At 43.3% G+C, this 21875-nt stretch overlaps 1 protein-coding gene across 1 annotated transcript in view; it reads left to right on the forward strand.

Annotated features, from left to right (window-relative positions):
• Positions 1-21875, forward strand: part of MAPK1 (mitogen-activated protein kinase 1) — an 87686-nt gene that overhangs the window by 39405 nt on the left and 26406 nt on the right. The window contains exons 2-3 of the mRNA XM_068562713.1: positions 10064-10246; positions 11985-12174. Of these exons, the coding sequence (XP_068418814.1) occupies positions 10064-10246; positions 11985-12174 (373 nt within the window). The remainder of the gene's footprint in view (positions 1-10063; positions 10247-11984; positions 12175-21875) is intronic.

Genomic DNA, 21875 nt, shown 5'->3' on the forward strand with positions numbered 1-21875 from the left:
ACAAGAGAGGCCGCGACAGCGAGAGGCCCGCGCACCACGATGAAGAGTGGCCCCCGCTTGCCGCAACTAGAGAAAGCCCTAGCACAGAAACGAAGACCCAGCACAGCCAAAAATAAATTAATTAATTAATTTTAAAAAAAAAACACTAAAAATAGAATTACCATATGATCCAGCAATACCACTACTGGGCATATACCCAGAGAAAAACATAATTCAAAAAGACACATGCACCCCAATGTTCATTGCAGCACTATTTACAATAGCCAGGTCATGGAAGCAACCTAAATGCCCATCGACAGACGAATGGATAAAGAAGATGTGGTACATACATACAGTGGAATATTACTCAGCCATTAAAAGGAACGAAATAGGGTCATTTGTTGAGACGTGGATGGATCTAGAGACTGTCATACAGAGTGAAGTAAGAAAGCGAAAAACAAATATCGTATATTAACGCATGTATGTGGAACCTAGAAGAATGGTACACATGAACCGGTTTGCAGAGCAGAAATTGAGACACAGATGTAGAGAACAAACGTATGGACACCAAGGGGGGAAACTGCGGGGGGGTGGTGGTGGTGGTGTGATGAACTGGGCGATTGGGATTGACATGTATACACTGATGTGTATAAAATTGATGACTAATAAGAACCTGCTGTATAAAAAAATAAATAAAATTTAAAAATTAAAAAAAAAAAAGAATAAAGTACAGATTTCTCAGTTTTCTTTGTGTGACGTTACCTTTTGCTTTTTGCCCAGTTGGGCTCTAAACTCCAGCTGTACTGGATGACTTTGCACTTGTACCCAACCTTCCATGCTTTAGTTCCTGCAGCTCCTTCCTTCTGCAAGCCTTTCCTCATAGACTGCCTATTAAACCCTGCTGTGCTTTTTAACCCACCTTAAATAAATAACACCTTCTGAAAGAGGTTCACAGATATTAACATAGAGCAATGTCTGACACATAGCAAACACTCAATAAATTGTAGCTATTATTAAATAAGAATTGTTCATAAAATTTCTTTTTATTATCACCACCAAACTATAAATATCTTGAGTGATGTCCATATGAGAAACAAGGCAACACAGTATATCTGTAACTGTGAGTAAACATGATGTAAAGTGAAAATATGCCTCATATGTAATATACATCAAAAATAAAAGTCTTGACCTGGGGGAAACAAGACTTGAAAGTGCTGCATCAACCCTGTTAACTGTTGTTGCTTTTTGCACTGTAGTAAGTATGACCTTGAGAGGAGGAGGTGTGATAAGGAGTTGAGGGTGTGAAGAGTTGGCAGTACAAGCCAGCCCTGTGGGCGGCTCCTCACACCCCACAGCCTTGGAGTGTGTGTGAGAATGCAGTAGCCGAATTGCAAGTGGAGCTGGTGTGGGCACCACCAGCACTGGAGAGTAGTGACCATGCTGAGCGCCCTGCCGTCAGGGCCATGGATAGACCCAGATACACCTAGAAATAAAGCAGGAAAGTTCAGGATGACAGGGGAAGGTCAATTTTATGAGACACGATCAAAGAACTTCTAACAGTGAAAGGAACTATACCACAAAAGTAAAGCTATTCAGATGAATAAAGTCTTAAGAATAAAAGTTCTTTCCTAAACTCTAATAGCCAAATAACTAGAAATCCTGAAATTTTGGAATAATGTTTTTTTAGAGAATAAAGGGTACAGCTTTCATGGAGCAGTTTGGAGCAGCCCTTTTTTTCCTTCACATGCAAGACTGCTGTCATTCCAGCTGGCAAACATAGTAGATTTGAAATGGCTCCTCTGTTTCTCAGAGTACATAATATATCAAATTATTTCTGTACGTCCAAGTGGGAATCTGAAAATAATTCTTTTATAATCTCAGAGCTTAATACCATAGGTATCTGACTGCAGCTTCTCTCAGCTAATACTTGGGCATCAGCATAAGTTTTCACTCTCTGTTGTAATGACAATCTCAGCTACTAAGTGGTGCCTGTTGCTAAGTTGGAAACCAGTGTAGAGAGAGCACTTGTATGTTTCTTTTTTCCTTGACATTTAACACTTTTCTAGAAATATTTACTTTCCCTCAGATTTTGTACATGTGAAGTTGTTAGACTCCAATTAAATGTATGTTAAGCTCCTTGACCTTCTCCCACAGCTCACTGGTGCTCTGTTTCCCCCGATGCCCCCATTGCATTACATTTTGGCTAGATTCTACTGCTGTGTCTTCTAGGTCACCAGGTTTTTCTTCAGTGTATAATCTCTTACTAATTTCAACCATTGTATTTTTTTCATCTCTAGAAGTTCATTTTGAGTCTTTCTTACACCTTCCATTTCTCTCTTTATATCATGCTCTATGTTCATGAACATATGGAGTATATTTATACCAGTACACGATTGTCTACTAATTCTGTCATCTCTACTTCCTAGGTATGTTTTTTTATTGGCTTTTCTCTTCATTATAGATTGTATTTTCCTGCTTTTTTGTTTTGTGGCTGTTGTTTTTACTGATTTACAGTATTGCAGATGTACAGCAAAGTGATTCAGTATATTCAATATTTATATACTTTTCAGATTCTTTTCCATTATAGGTTATTGCAAGATATTGAATATAGTTCCTGGGAATTTTTTATTTTTTATTTTTTGGGGGGGTTTTTTGGGTGTTGTTTGGATGCAAGACACTGGATTTTACATTGAGTGCTAGGGTTTTTTTTGGTATTTCTTTAAATACTTTGGGACTTTTTTTTCTGGGATGCAGTTAAGTTACTTGGAACACTTTGATCCCTTGAAAGCTCTCTTTTAAGCATTTTAGCTCTCTTTTAAGCATTTAGTCCGGAATAGCCTTTAGTCAAAGGCTAATTTAGCCCCAGTACTGAGTCAACAACCTTTCTGAGGACTCAGTTTTTTGTCCTGGTGTGAGGAGGTCTTTACTGGAAAAGTGGTAGAACAGGAACTGTTCCCAGCCTTGTTCCACATGGATTAGTCCATCTGCTCCTCTCTGGTGGCTCCTTCCCCAGCCTTGGAATTTGATCATGCACAAGCTCTGTTCATTATCAGCTGGACACTCAGAGGGAACCCTCTGCGGATCTCCCCAACCTTCTCTGAAGTTCTCCTCTCCTGTACTCAGCCGCAGAAATTCTGAGTTGGACTCTCCAGATCTCGAATTCTGTCTCAACTCAGGGAGACTACCAGGCTCCATTTGGGTTTCCCTTCTCTGCATTGAAACCTGGAAACTCCAGGCAGTAAGCTGGGGCAGTCACAGGACTCAGCTTGCTGGCCTGTGTTGCCTGTTGCTGGGTGTCAGAAAACTTATTTCATAAATACTGTCTGGTTTTTTAAGTTAAGATAAGAGAGTTAGATCAGTCCCTGTTCTTTCATCACGGTTAGAAGCAAAAGCCTGTGAAGGTATGTAGAACTTCAGGGACTCATTTAAAAACTCAAGTTATTTCCTTCAAGCTGCCTTATCTTATATTACCTACCCCTCACTGGTTATTTTTTTCTCCCAGCAGAGTGGACAGAAATAGTAAGACAAAATACAATTTAAATTATGTTTTAAATCACTCATGGTCCCATCATCCTAGCTTGTTCTGTATATTGCCTCTTCTAGATAAATATTTTTAAGCTGCAGTCTGATGGTTTATTTTGAATCTCACCTTTAGTTAATACGATCTTCATACTTAGTTTAATGGCTGCACAGTGACCTGTTATATTAATATTCCATAATGTATTAATCCTTATGTTTGGCAATACAGGTTTTCTTCTTTTAGGTAGTTTTGCAGTAAATACCTTCAAATATTATCCCTATTCTTAAGGATGCTCAAAGGGAGAAAGGCAGGTGGGATGATGTTCTATTTATTTCAATCTGCAGTGAGATTTAGCCTATATTGGGTATTTAGTAAATGTTTTTCAAATGATTGAGGAGGAGCATAACTTAAAGTTCAATTAGGTAAAGTTTTCAGTTACCTTTTTAGGAATATTTTTGTTCCATTGGGCATTCATTTTTATTTTTATGGGGGGTTAAAGTAGATAATTATGAAATGTTTGTGTTTCCTTCTACTTGTTAAATTAAGCCCATATTTTCTAGATGTTAATTGTAATTATGTCATCAATTTTGGAGGTATAATTTAGTGGAAGACCTTCTTCAGATAAACTTTTATGTTGGAATAATTTTAGGTTTACAGAAAAGTTGCCAAGATAGTGCAGAGGGTTCCCATAAGCCCCCACCCAGTTTCTGTTTTCCTTGATGTTAACATCTTACATTACAGTATGTGCTTATCAAAACTGAGAAACCAGCATTGGTATAAAGAAATTTCAGACTTTATTTGGAATTTGCTTTTCCACTGATTTTCTTTTTCTGTTCCAGGATCCAATCCAGGATACTACATGCATTTAGTTGTTATGTCTGCCTGTCTCTCTGTGACTGTTTTCTCACTTTTCTTTTCATGACTTAAAGAGTACTCGTCAAGTATTTTGTAGAATATCTCTCAACTTGGGTTTGTCTGATGTTCTTCTCACTATTAGCCTGGGGTTACAGGTTTGGGGAAAGAATATCACAGAGATCAGCTGCCTTTCTCGCCTCATCCTATCAGGAAGTCACAATGTCCACGTGACGTCACTGGTCGTGGTAACTGATCGCCTGGTGGAGGTGCTATCTGCCAGGCTTCTCCACTGTAAAGTTACTGTCCTTCCCTTTTCACATTCTGTTCTTTTGAAGCAAGTCTCTAAGTTCAGCCTGCCCACAAGGTGTGCGGGCTGGGAGAGATTGAGTTCCACCTCCTGGAGGGGAGAGGATCTACACATATTACTCCAAGTTCTTCTGTTAGGAAGATTTGTCTCTTCTCCTCCACTGTTTGTTTCTCCCCTGTGAATTTGGTTACAGCTGCTAGAAAGAAGACAAATGATTTAGAATGTATAGTTCTGCCATTGAGGAATATATAGTCTAATTGAATGGAGAGCATTTGAACAGGACCAAGCTAGGAAACATGAGGTTTGTGAAGTAGGCACTACTTCTTGAGTTGCCTATGGCCACTTTCTCCAAAGCTGTGGCTCCACCATCGTTCCAAGTTGGCTAAGACGGCTCCTGCCTGGTGCACTGCCCTCCCCATTCCATTCCTTCAATAAACTACTACCTGAGAGAACTTCATAAAAATACCGCCATGCTTAAAATCCCTGCCTAACATCCTTTGGTGGCTCCCCAGGGTAAAATTGTAGATATTTAAACATGGCCTGGTTCCTGCTTAAGCCTCCGGCTTCAACCCCATCCGTGTCCCCTTGGGTCCCACTCTCTTGCCGCAGGTTCCTGCAGGCCTCTGTAGCTTTGCATGCACCTCTGCTTTGCCTGAAGTATGTGCTGCCTTCTCACACCTGCCTAGTTTTTGGGAGTCTTCTCTTCACCCCACCTGGTCCGCCAGCCTTCGACCCACCCACTGCTTTCATAACAGCCTGTGCCTTTTGGTTGTTCCCTTGGATTTGCCAGTCATTCTCCTCCTCCTCGCCTTCTTTAAAAGTAGTCACCTGTGCTGCTTCCACTCCTGTCCCCACTCCCCTTCATTTACTGCCACCCAGGGTACCACACATCAGCTGATTGCAGATTCACTGAATGCTTTCCAGTTGTTGTCAAGCATTCCTGTTTGGAACTCTTTATATCCTTGGCTTCTGAAATACCACTCTCTCCTGGTGCTTATAGGTGCTCCCTCACTCTCTAGCTGGTTCCTCCTCCTCTGTCTGCTCCTGAGTTCTGTCCTCAGACCTGTTTTCTCCACGTATCTCTCCTCAGTAGTGCAACCCTCTGTGGCTTCTGTTAAAAATTCCCATATCTTACTTCTAACCTTGTTCTCTCTCTTTAATGCTGCTAGAAGCGCAGAGCCATCCGAATCACCTGCAAGCCTCCTCAGATCTTTAAATCAGGAAGTACAAGACTGTCATTGTCTTCCCCTACCCCCATCTTCATTTTGTCCCTCCCAAACCCAGGCCTGCCCCTCATGTTTTGTTTGCAAGGCCTGGGTCAGGAATACAAATGGAGCATCACATACCATATAAATCAAACTAAGAAACAGGAAATGTATTCTCCCCCCACCCCCCCCCCCCCAAGACAGATAAACTTTCTTAAAGACCTGGAAGATCAGGTTCAAATTGAAAAATCTTGGGCTTTTTAGAGTTGGGTGTCAGCAGTTCGAGGAGAGCAGGCCTCCAGCATAGCCCTCTTCTCTTCCCAGCCAGTGCTGTGCCCCCCCAACCCCCATGAGCTGGAGTTTGTGGACCCCCAGCCCAACAGTCCACGCACCGTGTATACCCTGCAGATCGCTCCCCTTGGCCACCCCTTGTGGTACACACCCTGGAGGAGCATTCTGCTCGCTGCCTTGGGATTCTGGGGCTCCTGATGGCACATTCCGCAGACCCCATAATCACCACTAGGTGAGGAGGTGCCTGGTTGGGTGAGGGCCAGCTGTCCCCGTAGATGGCCTGATTGTTTTCCTCTCCACATGTTGCCTCTCGCCTTCTCTGTGCCCTTGATCCTCTTTCGAAAGCCGCTCATCTTTCAGGGTATGGTTTCTACAGGCCTCATCTTCTTTTAATCCTCTTTGTTGCCCTTATTTGGACTTAATCTACCCAGATTAATCTTCTGGGTAGAAGATCTTAACCTTCTCCTTGGGTTTCAGAAGTGCTTTACTGTGATAAAGACAGTGCATGCTGTCTGTTCCTGTCTCCTTCCCTCACTAGATTGCCAGCTTTTTAAGAGCAGGATCACTGTTTGGTTTTGCCCCCAGTCCTAACATGAAGTCTTAGAAGTGGGAAGTGCTTGACAAGTGTGGCTTGAATCCGCCACAGCTCTGGCATCACCCTCCTGTTGTTGTGGTAACCCTGTCAAAACAGGAAATGAGGTTAGTTTAGCATGACTTGTTCATAATTGACTCATGCTGGTTCCCTTTTCTTCCCTAAGTGATCACAAAGCATCTGTTAAGTAATCTACTCCAGAATTTTGTGGGCTTTTACTTCCACATTAACTGGTCAAATACAGTTCTGGAATCTCTGTTCCCACCCACCCTGGCCCTGGAATTCACCATGCATTTGGAGAGCCCTGGCTCCTTTTTTTAATTGCTCTCTGAAGAATTGCTTGATGAACAATATACCAGTGTACAGTTTAAGTTTTGACGTATTATACACCCATTAAGCTATCAAAACAATTAGATAATGAACATTCATCGCCTCCAAAAGTTATCTAGCTTCCATTTCCATTTGTGTAATCCCTCCCTCCCAGCAGCCCCAGGTAAACCCTTCTGATGTGCTTTCTGTCCTCATAGACTAGTTTGCATTTTATATAAGTAGAGGTACTTTTCTTTTAGTCTGGCTTCACTCAGCATAATTATTTTGAGATTCATCTATGTTGTATATATCAACAGTTTGTTTCCTTTTATTGCTGAATAGTAGGAATCTGCGGTTTTAAGAATTGAGTGTGCTCACCTCTGGGCTTGATCTCCCATTCCCCACCATTTATGTATCTCAGGATAGAATTCATCTGGGACTTGAAGCTGCATTTATGTAAGATGACTGGGTGCTCTCAATAGCTTGAGCTCCTCAAGGGCACAGTAATAGTATAATCTTTGTATCCTGTTAGTATAACCAAATGGCTGGATAAAAAGTTTCCTCCTTTACTTAGGGTGTGTGTGTGTGTTTGTCTGCGCCCCTCTGTTTTATTTATTTAGTTACTTTAAATTTATTTATTATTTATTTTTGGTTGCATTGGGTCTTTGTTGCTGTGCGCAGGCTTTCTCTAGTTGCAGTGAGCGGGGGCTACTCTTCGTTGTGGTGCGCAGGCTTCTCATTGCAGTGGCTTCACTTGTTGTGGAGCATGGGCTCTAGGTGCGCGGGCTTCAGTAGTTGTGGCACGCGGGCTCAGTAGTTGTGACTTGTGGGCTCTAGAGCGCAGGCTCAGTAGTTGTGGCGCACGGGCTTAGTTGCTCCGCGGCATGTGAGATCTTCCTGGACCAGGGCTCAAACCTGTGTCCCCTGCATTGGCCAGGCGGGTTCTTAACCACTGCACCACCAGGGACGCCCTCTCTCTGTTTTAAATAACATACCCAGTTCCAATTTCATCACTGAGTGTCAGTCGATACAGTTGGAGGGGCACACTGACCATAAGCCCCTCTCCCCAAGCAGTCTTATTCTAAAAGGCAAGTTTATGCCCATGTTTGTTTGACTACCATGCTTCAGTAAAACTGGATATTTATTTATTTATTTTTAATTTTTAAAAATTTATTTATTTATGTTTGGCTGCGTTGGGTCTTCACTGCTGCGTGCGGGCCTTCTGTAGTTGCGGCAAGCGGGGGCTACTCTTCCGTTGCAGTGCGCAGGCTTCTCATTGCAGTGGCTTCTCTTGTTGCGGAGCACGGGCTCTAGGCATGCGGGCTTCAGGAGTTATGGCATGGGGGCTTAATAGCTGTGGCTCATGGGCTCTAGAGCGCAGGCTCAGTAGTTGTGGCGCACGGGCTTAGTTGCTCCGCAGCACGTGGAATCTTCCGGGACCAGGGCTCGAACCTGTTTCCCCTGCATTGGGAGGCGGATTCTTAACCACTGAGCCACCAGGGAAGCCCTGGATATTATAATGTTGAGTTTAAACCAATATTTTATAACTATTTTAACCTCTGTTCTCTTTTGTTGAACTCAGGCTCTAAAATCTGAATTACCAAAAAAGTTTTGATTTCTAATAGTATTTACTCCCAGTGTTGAATAAACTTGCTTGAACGACATATCCCTTTGCCTGTCTACCTAAAAATCAGTGGTTTAGGCCTTCTTGCAGCAAACCAAAGCAAAATAAGATTTGAGTAGTTATTCTTTTATTTAAGGAAATAGATGTCATTTCAAAGTGTTGGGGTACCCGAGTGCAATGTATAAATGGTGTGAGAAAACTGAAGCTGAGTGAGACAAGGTCCCTCCTACAGCATAGTTTTGTGGTAGAGTCAGACAAATGCAACAGTAATTCTCAGTATAAGTAGACTGATAGATACCATTATAGAAGCACAAACTTGAGAATAAACTTATTTTACTGTTTCCTGTTTCTAGCACTTACCCAGAGGAAACCAGAAGTAATGTCTTACTGCCCGTCCGTGTTCTTTCATTGCTTCGGTCAATGGACCAGATGTTGATACTTGTTAATATGAAAAGCTCTTACAGAAAAGATTCAATAGAATATTGTTCATAAAGATAGTAGTAATATTCAAGATTCAAATTCATCATAAAATTGAAGATAAAATTATTATTGCTTCTGCTTGGAATTCTATTAAGTCAGACCTTCAGGACAACTTGGAAAGAACTGGGCCCTATGTTATGGCTGTGAAGGTATTTTTTGAACAATACTTTTTAGGTTTTGTTATAAGACTACCCAAACATCTTGGTTAAATTTCTTGGGGGGGTGGGGGAGGAGGAAGAAATAGTCATGTCATTTTGCACGTAAGACAAAGTTGTTGCAAGCAATCAATGCATCCTCCTGTCCCACCTTTTAATTGAAGTATAGTTGACTTACAATATTAGTTTCAGATGTATGGCATAGTGATTTAGTAATTTTACAGATTATGCTCCATTAGAAGTTACTACAAGATAATGGCTGTAATTCCCTGTGCTATGCAGTATATCCTTATTGCTCTCTTGGGTCCATTTTTGTTCGGGTTGAAGATGTGGTTGATGGTCATTTGAACGTTTCTGCTGAGTCCGTGGAATCTGATACAACAGTAGGAAGTTGTTTTGGAGGCAGAAATGATTGCTCTCACCAGAATGCAGTTGCTGTTAAAAACAGTGGGAAGATGACATGTGTGTGTCATACACCCTTGTTCCTGGATTTATGAAAATGGGCATCTGTACAGTTCCCAGGGCCAGGCCCTCTGTTAGTTTTGAGATTCTGTGTGTGCTGCGTTTTGCCAGCCGCATCCTCCCTAGCTTGAGGCCTCTTTGTGGGTTATACACATGCTTCCTTCGTGTGTATGAAACAAGTATTTGCCTAGAGTACTAATCATTTAATACTTTACCGCCTTGTTCTGAGAACTGTTTTTAATGCCGTCTCCCCTCCTCCCCTCCTTTTTTATTTATTTTTTTAGCTCTGCTTATGATAATGTCAACAAAGTTCGAGTAGCTATCAAGAAAATCAGCCCTTTTGAGCACCAGACCTACTGCCAGAGAACCCTGAGGGAGATAAAAATCTTACTGCGCTTCAGACATGAGAACATCATTGGAATCAATGATATTATTCGAGCACCAACCATCGAGCAGATGAAAGATGTGTATCCTTTTCAGGCAGCTGCTCCACTGCTCCGTCACCTGGTTGAGTAATGTAACTGGACGTGTCCTGCACTTACAGGGGTGGAGGAGAAGTAATAAAACACATTTAGGGGGAAACTGTACTTTGCTTGTCATTTACTGTAATACTTGAATCATTTACATTTTTTTCTCTGATTCATTTTTTCATTTGTCAGTAACTGATTTTAGTATCTTTTTGGCAAATCCAATATTTTCTGTCAGTTTCAGTAAAGATTTCCTTTAAGTGTAGTTGTGGAAAATTTTGGAGAACACCTTTTCCAGTCATGTGTTTGCCACTCAAGGTATGGTTTGTTATGATGGTGAAAAGGAAAGAGCAATCGACTGTGGAAGAGGGTGCCCTGTACGGCACCTGGTCAGGTCCAGACTGTCCTGATCTTAGCACCATTTCACATCTGGGTCCAGTTTTCTCGTTTTTAAAACTGGTGTGCTCGCCCTCATGATCTTCAAGGCTGGCTCAGCTCTGAAGTTGTGTGATTAACTATGACCAACATTTAGAAATCTGGACTAAGCAGGTAAAGGCTTGGGTAAAGGAGGCTGCCTGGCTAAAGACTATGTTTGAAAGGTAGAAGTGTGAAGTGTGCTGAGGAGGACCTGATGGGAGAAGGTTCCGGTTCTGGCCGCAGCAGTGTTCCCACCAGTTTGCCCACTTTGCATTCTGCCCCTCCAGGGAGAGGCAGCTCACTGTCTCCAGGCAGCCTTTCCATTTTTATTTTATTTATTTTTACTTTTATTATTATTATTTTTTTTAGCCTTTCCATTTTTAGACAGCTCTGTCACTAAGTTCTGGTGATATTTTAAGTGAACTGCCTCCTCCTGCCACCTGTTGTCCTGCTTTACCTTTTGCCTTGAAAATCACATCTCTGTCAGATGACAAGTTTTCTAGTCATGTTTCCTTCAAATCCTGTACCATGTCTCATCTAGCATGAATCTGTAGATGTGTAATATTTACACAGAAATGAATGAAAGAAATGCAAAAACACTAATGAAATAATATCGTGGTGAAGTTAAAACCTAGCGGCTTTTTAAATTTATTTTCTGTGGGATTGAAGTTAGCCATAACTAAAATTCTAGATGCTGAGATACACGGATAGGCAGGAAAACAAGAGGAGCTCAACCAGGACAGGCCCCTTCCTAGCACAACTTCCAACAGTCTTACTTACTTATTTATACTCTTAACCTTAATTGAAGAGTGAAGCAAATAGACTGAGGGTTGAGTTTAGTAGGAAATGTGTTCTAGGCCTGTGTTTCCAAAAGTTTTATGGTTGATTTTTGTGCAGAAGGAGGGGGACAAGAAGGGAGGTAAAAGAACAGTGACGTTTTGAGTCGTTGCTAGGCCAGAGAGGAGGGAGTGCTTGGTGCTGGCCCCCACCCTCCCCCAGCCCTTCCCAACAACCCCAGAGGGTGTCTGTTGGTGGTGGACAGCTTGGAGACCAGGACTCGTCCACACGACCCGCGTCAGGTCTCTGTTAGCTCATCACTGCGCACATCAGACAGGAGTGGTGCCTGCTGTCTCACAGGACCTAAGAAGGAGTTCACGACTTTCCGCTTCCTTCTGTTGAAGTGTACCAAGTTTTCATCAGGTTCTCATTTCCCTCCTGAGCCTCATGATGTAACAATGGACCCTTTGGGTTCATTTTGTTTTCAGTGCTTTGCTAAGTGTGACCAGCTATTTTGGTGTGTTACCTTAACCTTTCCAAACAGATATATAGTACAGGACCTCATGGAAACAGATCTCTACAAGCTCTTGAAGACGCAACACCTCAGCAACGACCATATCTGCTATTTTCTTTACCAGATCCTCAGAGGGTTAAAATATATCCATTCAGCTAACGTGCTGCACCGTGACCTCAAACCTTCCAACCTGCTGCTCAACACCACCTGCGATCTCAAGGTCAGCTTGGTTATTTACTCTTAGGGTGATATCTGTTGAAAAACTCATGTTACTGGGGCATATTTATATTTATTGTTATTCAGATTTAGAATTATACCAGAAATACGTGAAAACATTTATGGCAAAAAAAAATGCAAGTAAAGAGTGCTAGTTCTCTTTTTCTTCTGCATCCCATTGCTCCTCCTTCTCCAGAGGTAACCACTATAACAAATTGGTGTATTTTCATCCAAAGTTTTTTCTATGCTCTTACATACACATGTATGTATTTTTTACTTATATATGTAAATAGGATTATGTGTCCATTAAAAGATCTATTTCGTTGGTCACCTTTTTCTTTGATAAATTTTATACAGTAAACACTCAGAAAACAGCAGAAAAGTTGACCTTAATGATTTCGATTCCTAAATAATGCATTCCCAATAAATAGGAAAACCCTAGATCCTTTATAGTCCTTAGAGTTCTCTTAAAAATGGGTAGCATTTATATATATTTCTATTTTAATACGTGGCAGAGCTAAATAAGGAAGGAGGGCTACAGCTGTCTCCAGTATGATGAAGGGAATGTGGATTCAGTCTAGTAAAAATGCATGTGAATTTAAGAAGATCTGGATGAATGAAATGACATCCCATGTTCATGGATTGGAAGGCTTAATATTGTTAAGATGGCAGTACTTCCCAGTTTGATCTACAGGTTTAATGCAGTCCATATCAGAGTCCCAGGTGGCTTTTTTTGCAGAAATGGGCAGGCTGATCCTCAAATGCATATAGAAATTCAAGAGACCCAGAATAGCCAAAACAATCTTATGAAAGAGCAAAGTTAGAGGACTCACACTTCCTGATTTCAAAACTTATTACAAAGCTATAGTAATCAAGACATTGTGATACTGGCATAAGAGTAGGCATATAGCTCACTGGAGTAGAATTGAGTCAATAAATAAACCCATATGTTTTTGTTTTTGTTTTTTCATTCATTCATTCATTCACTTATTCATTTATTTTCGGATGCGTTTGATCTTTGTTGCTGCGCACGGGCTTTCTGTAGTTGTGGCAAGTGAGGACTACTCTTCATTGCAGTGCGCGGGCTTCTCACTGCAGTGGCTTGTCTTGTTGCAGAGCACAGGGTGTAGGTGCACGGGCTTCAGTAGTTGTGGCATGTGGGCTCAGTAGTTGTGGCTTGCGGGCTCAGTAGTTGTGGCTTGTGGGCTGTAGAGCACAGGCTCAGTAGTTGTAGCACACAGGCTTAGTTGCTTCACCGCATGTGGGATCTTCCCGGACCAGGGCTCAAACTCGTGTACCCTGCATTGGCAGGCGGATTCTTAACCACTGCGCCACCAGGGAAGCCACAACCCATATGTTTATGATCAACTGATTTTTGACAAGAGTGCCAGGATCATTGACTGGGGAAAGAATAGTCTTTTCACCAAATGGTGCTGGGACAATTGGATAGCCACATGCAAAAAAAAATGAGTTTGGGCCCCTCCCTGCCTTGTACTATGTACAAAAATTAACTCAAAATGGAGTAGAGATCTAAGTTTAAAGGCTGAAACTAGAATGCACTTAAAAAACACGGGATTAAATTCTTGCAAACTTGTGTTAGGCAGACTTCTTAGACATGACACCAAAAACACAAGCAACAACATTTTTTTTTTTATAATGGATTTCAGGGAGTTCCCTGGTGGCCTAGTGGTTAGGACTCGGTGCTTTCACTGCTGTGGCCTGAGTTCAATCCCTGGTTGGGGAACTGAGATCCTGCAAGCTGCGTGGCGTGGCGTGGCGTGGCATGGTGTGGCATAGCCAAAAAAAAAAAAGGATTTCATCAAGATGAGAAGCATGCACTACAAAGTAAATCATCAAGAGAGTGAAAAGACAACCCACAGAATGAGAGAAAATATTTATAAATCATATATGTGATAAGAGATTTATATCTAGAATATATGAAAAACTCTTACAGCTTAACAACTAAAAGATAAATGGCACAATTTAAAAGTGGGCAAAGAATCTGAAAAGACCAAGGATCTAAAGAAGGTATACAAACAACCAATAAGTACATGAAAGGATGCTTGACATCATTAGTCAGTGGGGAAATGCAAATCAAAACCACAGTGAGATACCACTTCACACACACCACGATGATATAATCAGATAAGTGTCAGCAAGAATTCGGCCCCAGGTGTATACCTGAGTGGAATGAAAACATGCATCTGCGCACAGACAAATACAGAAATATTCATAGTGGCGTAATAGCCCAAAGGCGGAAATAATTCAGATGTCCAAATGACGGATAAATAGAATGTGGTGGATCCATACAGTGTAATAAAAAGGAATGAAGTACTGATATGTGCTACAATATGGATGCATCTTTTTTTTTTAATGGATTTTAATGAGTTATTTATGTTTTATTTTTGGCTGCATTGGGTCTTCATTGCTGCACTCGGGCTTTCTCTAGTTGCGGCTAGCGGGGGCTACTCTTTGTTGCGGTACGCGGGCTTCTCATTGTGGTGGCTTCTCTTGTTGTGGAGCGCGGGCTCTAGGCACACAGGCTTCAGTAGTTGTGGCACATGGGCTCAGTCGTTGTGGCTCGCGGGCTCTAGAGCGCAGGTTCAGTAGTTGTGGCGCACGGGCTTAGTTGCTCCACGGCATGTGGGATCTTCCCGGACCAGGGCTCGAACCTGTGTCTCCTGCATTGGCAGGCGGATTCTTAACAACTGCGCCACCAGGGAAGCCCAATATGGATGCATCTTGCAAACATTATTAAGTATGTGAGTGAAAGAAACCAGTCATAAAAGATCATATATTGTAGAATAGACGTGTCTGTAAAGATAGACGGTAGATTAGCAGCTGCTGTGGGCTGGTGGGATTGGGGAGGCATTGGGAGAGACTGCTGATGGGCACGAGGTTTCTTTTCGAGGTTATAAAAACGTTCTAAAATTGGATAGTGGTATTGGTCTTATAGCCCTGTGATATAATACCAAAAACCATTGAACTGCACACTTTAAACGGGAGAATTGTGTAGTATATGAATTATATCTAAATAAATTTGTTTGAAAAGTACGTATAGATGTATAGCAGTGATCATTTCGTGGACTTCACTTCCACAGACGTTCCTGTGGGAAGCAGTGTAAGGTATACCTGGCAAGGGTGGTGAGTGTCTGTCCCTGCAGTCTGAAAACTGATAGGTCAGGAGTCTGATAAGCAATAGATGATTGCAGTAGTGTCTACTGTAACACACACAAAGGAGAGAGGTGAGTTGGTTCTGGCCAGGCTGTGAGGCATCAGGAAGGAGGATTGTCGTGCTGTCCCTCTCAGCATGTCAGGCTTGCAGTGGGCGAGTGGCTGTGTTGGGCGCAGGCAGAAGGAACAACAGAAATATAGTAAGAATAAGAAGTAAGGGACGAGTGCACCAACACTGAGGCCTGCTCTGTGTGGCTGCAGCTTTGGTGATCACTGAAGTGTTGATCATGGAGAGCCTTCTGGAACTATTTAAAAAGGCAGTGGGTCCTGTCATCAGGTGGTCATCTTATCCGCTGTCGTTGGGTGTTTAAAGCAGGGTGGCAGATGTCCTGTGAGACGTTGTGAGGGACAGCTTCCTGCATCAGATATGACTCAGTTGGACTCTGTCACCTCTTAGGATCCTTCTGAGTTAAATTCATGACTTCCTACATGGGGTGTAGCCAGATCCCTGTGCATGGATCTGTGCAAATGAGAGCCAGGTTGGCACACAAGGAATGGCTGTACTTTGTCGGCTCTTAGTGATTTTCTTGAAAAATTATAGTGAATATTTTTGTGTATCCTAGTGCTTTTTTTTTTCTTTCTGTTTCTTATCACAGTCCTTTTATGGCAGATTGCTTTTGTTTTTTTTGGAGAGCCATTGTTAATATTTTAAGTATGTAATATTTCTGGGAAAAGTTGACTTTTACTTTGGCTTGAAAATGCTTGTCCTTAAGAAGAAGCACAGAACTAGACTACTTTGTCTGTTGTCTCTTCACTGTTTGTGGACTTGTCTTTACCTCGGGCCATTTTATTCACTGCTCACCAAAATGGACACCCACACTGACATATATGTGTTGTTGGCCGTCTGCACAATCCAGGCATTGTTTTCAAAACCCAACTTAACACACACTCAGAAACACAATAGGATGTTTTAGATATTTACAACAGTACAATTCACCCACGTTTAAAAATGTCCATGTGGGGTGTGCATCATCCACATGGGCATGAATATTCAGGAGAGACTCTCATTCCAGAGATGAGTGTGGTGTGTCACCGAGTCACCGATTTGCCGTGGGAGCATGTCCAACAGCCAGGGTAGGTGCACGTGGGAAGGTGGAGCTCTGGACTCACCGAATGCCCATCACATCCTCAGACCTTGGGGTGACCGTGATGCTGTCCCACAAGCCCTGTACCTAGAAAGTTTGTGATCGGTGGCCTTACTGACTTGTTATTTGGTCCTTTTTGAATTTTCAAGTAGGTAATGATGTCACTTCTTCCCTTTTCCGTTAGCTTCTGTGTTACTAAGTATTTTCTAGTCCTGAGCCCTCAGGATATCAACTCTTCTCAGTGTCTTAGACCTTTAGTTTTTGGCTCTATAAACATGCTTTGTACTTGTTACCTGAAGCCCAGAGACCCAGCAGACACCAGCCTCTCAGGGCCCTCCTGGGACCCTCTCCTTGTAGACTTCCTCTTTATTTCTCAGGGCTGCAGAAAAGCAAGGGTTGTAGACCCTATTTCGAGATTCTGCTCGCATATTTTTAGTGAAACTGCCAGGGGAGTGTGGTCTCCAGCAGTCCGTGTCCTCGCCGTTTGCATACTGAGCCCCCAGCAGCCCCAGGAGGAGTTCCGGGCTGCTAGGCTCACAGCATGTGTGGTTCTGGGTGTGCGTGGGAAGGAGGACTTTGAAAGATACAAAATGAAACGTTTTTGGGGCTGGCTTTTGTTTTATGAGAATTTGAATTTACTCGGCCCAAAAAGTAGCCAAGTAGGAGTGATAGGTCATATTTCTTGTACTGTATCCTGGTTGTCTATCTTCCTTCTTATGGAATTGTAATGAATTTTACTGCTTTTTTATTTTGAAGCCTTGGCAGTTTTTTGGTTAATGCTGTATTAGCTTTTAGTGTTGTAGTGTTAAAGGAACCTTAAAAAATCACATGAGCTTTCCATTGATGACCATGAATGGAGTTGTGAAATCCTTTTTTTTTTTTTTTTTTTAATATTTATTTATTTGGCTGTGCCGGGTCTTAGTTGCAGCACACGAGATCTTTGTCGTGTGCAGGATCTTTAGTTGCAGCATACGGGATCTAGTTCCCGGACCAGGGATCGAACCCGGGCCCCCTGCATTGGGAGTGTGGAGTCTTAGCCACTGGACCACCAGGGAAGTCCCAAGTTGTGCAGTCTTGTAGAGGTCTAAACCCTACATCACCCTCTTTATTTTTTAAATTATAATCAAAAATTTTGAGAACCTGCTGGTTCTATGCCTTATACTAGGAGTGGAGGATACAAGTAATGAAACATGATCCTCCTTATACCAACTCACTATTCTGAAAATTGGTAACTAAAGGGAAAGGATTAAACATTTTCCCTGTCTTCCCAGTGAGATCTGGGCATCAGGGTAAGAAAATAGCCCCAATTGATGAATGATGGCTGTTCCTTAAAATAAATGCCAGCTAATAAATGCGCAAGGAATAATAAAATTAGAGAAGTCGCCATTTTGCAACCTCCAGTGACGTAATTGATTTGTGCAATATAATCCCTGGACCCTCTGCTCAGACACCAGTCCCCTGGGTGGGCTGCCACCGCCTCCCCACGTGGACTCCCTGTTCACCTCGGACCTAGACCGTGTCCTGGTCTGAAGCCCTCTCTCAAGCCCACTGGGCTGCTGCAGTTCCTCCCAGCCCACAGCGACCCTCAGGCCACAGGACCCACCCCTTCTGATGGCTTCCAGACAGGAGGAGCGACTGCCGCTTTAGTTCTTGTTTAAAGAAGGAGCTGTACTGCAGCGTTCTGCGTGGGGAAGGAATGCTGCTAATTCTAAAACTTTTCCTTCTTCATCTTGCCACTCTGAACAATGCAGTTTTTTTTTTAACATTATTGTTTAAGTATTAATGTAAGATTTTACGTTAATGGTAATGCTGTACCCTGGTTTTTACTTTTAAGAGATAATCAGTAGTTCAGATACTGTGAAAAGTGGTCAGTACTAGAGTCTCTGCCAGTTAATCCACCCGAGTTGCTATGCTTCCTATAAACATTTGAAATAAGGCATTTATTCACCTGATGTTGAAAGCCCACTCCACTTAGAGATAAAAAGTTAGTTGAGTATTGCCTTTTTCTAGGGCTTATATTCCAGCTGTGGGGATGGGCATATATCCAGCTAACTGTCATGGATTGTGGGTATGTGCTTACATATAATACACGTCAAACAAAGTATTAGCAGAGTTCAGAAAAGTGAGCCATTCGTGGGATTGGTGTTGGTTCCTGGGAAACCTCTCAGAAGAGGTCACTTTTATGCTGGTATTTAGGGTCAGGCAATGGTGAGCATCAGGTCCTCAACTGAGAGGGCGTCACGGAGTCAGGAAGGGCATGGAACTGTCGGTAGGAGCAGATGTGGCACAGAGGTGGTGGTGGGAGACACCCGAGCAGACAGTGTGTGGAGGGTCTTTGCTTAAAGAATTTGGGCTTTATTTACTAGGCAGAGGGAATTGGTTAAAAGATTTTTGAGCCAGAAAGGTGATTTATGTTTTAGAAATAACACTCAGGAATTTCGAGGAGGAATCAGATTGCAGTCAGGTAAAGCGAGTCTCCCTAATTCCAGACAGACTAAGGCCCTGTCCCTCACACACTCCCAGTCAGTTGCTCTGGTTTCCCAAGGTCTTCCCATGGCTGGCATCTCTTCAGTGTTCCAGTGTCACTGCACGTGGGTCCTCCTCAGAGAGGGCTGCTCCGTCTTAAGCACCCTGTCCGGCACCACTGTGTTAGCTGTGTCTTGCTCTGTAACAATCACCTCAAAATGTAGTGGCCTTCCAAAGAAGAAGAAATTGAGGATAAAAAGACCAAGTGAAGGCAGAACGCAGAGAGTTTTTTGGGCGGTGAAACTATTTCTGTATGACAGTGTACTGGTGGATACATGTCATTACATACTTGTCAAAACTCATAGAATGTACAACACCGAGAGTGAACCTGAAGGTAAACTATCGACTTCGGGTGATAATGATGTGTCAGTGTAGGTTCCTCGACTGTAACAGACGTCCCACTCTGGTGCAGGATGTTGATAGTGGGGGAGGCTGTGCCTGGCAGGGGAGGCAGGTGTACATGGGGAACTCTTTGTAGTTTCTGCTGAATTTTGCTGTGAACCCAAAATGGCCCTAGAAAAAGAAAATCTGTTATTAAAAAAAAAAAAATGTAGTGGCCTTAAACAACAAGAATCATGTTTGAGCTCATAGTTTCTGCAGGTGAGGAGTTCAGTCAGGGTGCAGTGGTGGGCGGTGACTGGTCTCTGCTCCAGCCTCTGGGCCTCGGCTAGAAGATATGGGGGTGGAGGCTCAAGTCATCTCCCACAGGGCCTGGCAGTTGATGCCAAGGAACAGCCACGTGTAGCCCACGTGGCCTGGTGTCCTCACAGTGTGGGCAGAGGGTTCCAAGGACCCCAGTGGAGAGAGCCAGGTAGAAGCCACGTTGCATTTTATGATTTTGCCTCGGAAGTCTCACAGCATCACTTCCACTATATTCTCTTGGTTTAGGCAGTTACAAAGGTTTGGCCAGATTCAAGAGAAGGGAAGATAGATCCTGCCCTCTTGATACAAATTCAGCCAAAGAGCTTGAAACAGGAGCGTGGGTAAGGGTTATGTTGGTGTGACCCTCTTTAGAAAGTCCAGTCTGCCACAGCTGTGTTTAAAGTTGCTCACACCACTTATCCTGTCTTTGTAGATGTTTAAGAATCTCATCAAGCTTCCCAAAGTGTGGGTTCTGTTTCTTTGTCCACGCTCCCAGAGGTGTGTGGAGACGTCAGCCTCGGTACTTGGCCTCACTGAGCTGGGAATTTCCTATATGCTGTTTTTTTTTCATCTGGGATTTGTTTTGTGGTTCCACTGACCCACAAAAAGCTGTGGATCAAGTCTGGACCCATCCACGCTGTGTGGGGCTGAGTGTAGTAGAGGGCGGTGAAGGATCTGGGATCCTGGTCAGGGGCTTGCGGTGCTTTTACTCTGCTGCTGAGATGCAGTATTTCTCCTCTGAGTGCACGACTCAGAGTATGGCTTCAAGTGTCCATTTACATGCAGAAGGCAGACGAAGTGCTGAGCTTAGATTGAACTTGAATCAGAGGATGAGGTGTTAGCCCTGAAAAAAGAGAAACTGTGGGCTGTATTGAAAGTTGAAGCCACATGGAATTGACGTGAATTGGTGGTAGTCCTGCGTGGCAAATGGTGACTTCTGGATGGCTTAGAGGACCCACCTTTGCGTGTAAGGAGAAATCGCTCCTCTCTTGCTTCCTGAGCTGGAATCACACCTGCAGGGATTGTACTGCTAGTGAACTGAGTATTCCTGCAGTTTGTTTCACAGGACTTGGTAGAATAGGCTCTAAGGAAACAAATAGGGTGCAGGTATGTCAAAAGCCTCAAGATCAGTCAAGCTGAGGTTAGAGCTTACCACGGTCCCCCTGTAAAACTTATGGCCGTCCATCAGCCCGATCCTCTGACAGGCCCTGGACTGTCGAGGGTGCGATGGCATCAGCAAGCTGGCCGGCTCGAGAGGTGAGGCTGGTGCTAGGGGGCGCAGGGTGGTGATGGAGGCCAAGAGGGGACTGTCAGCTGCGAGAGGGCCCAGACAGCCTCACCATGCAGCTTTGTTAGGGTGCGCTTAGAGCGTAGCCTGTGGAAGAGCGACTGGGGAAGCAGATGTGACATTGGCTCCTTTTGAAGATGCAGTGACAGTATGTCAAAAGATGGAAATTGGGCCACACAGATACATCACTCCTCTTGAATCCTGCAGTCGAAGCAAGCAGCAGGGCCTGTGGGGTCAAGAGGTGCCACATGGGGATGCCAGTGTCCAAGGCTAGAGGGAGACACTGGTGAGGTGGACGGGAGCGTTCAGAATCTTTCTGAATTGTCGAGAACTTCAACTATGGGATCTCTGAGCAGAGGTTGATGTCCATTTACGTCTCATGAGTATCTCTGAGGTGTGTCCCTTCCTCCTTATCCTATTTTTATGGCCTGAGCTCAGACCCTTAGCGCTTCTTAGGTGAATTAAAACAAAACAATAAGCCTCCAAAGTGATCTCTGTCTCCCAGGCTGCCTTCTGCTGGACTCTGGCCTGTCTTTGTTAACATCTCTCTCTCTTTCTCGGGTTAGTTCCCCAGGAGCTAGGAATTAAAATATCCTGCAATTGTACGGGACTAAATATGTTATAGTTACTTTCCTTATACATTGGAGCTGGAGCAGCGCCAAAATGTTGAATGGCGAAAGGCCAGCAAGTACTTTGTGAGTCAGGGGAAATTAGAAGCTGGGTGTTTGTTTTTTAAAAAAGATTCATCTTCAGTATGTGAAATATCTTTTAAAGCTTTGGGAGTGGGTTTGGCTACGTGGAGGGGGAAGGAGGTAGGAAGAGCAGGTGGAGGACCAGCAGGAGGTCAGGTCTGCGGAGAGAGGGTGAGTGCGGGAGAGGAGCTGATCCCACGGTGACCACCCCCGAGCGTCAGCAGGAGAGGTCTGGTTT

The sequence above is a fragment of the Eschrichtius robustus genome, chromosome 14 (genome assembly GCF_028021215.1).
Source record: "Eschrichtius robustus isolate mEscRob2 chromosome 14, mEscRob2.pri, whole genome shotgun sequence".
Taxonomy (NCBI): Eukaryota; Metazoa; Chordata; class Mammalia; order Artiodactyla; family Eschrichtiidae; genus Eschrichtius; species Eschrichtius robustus.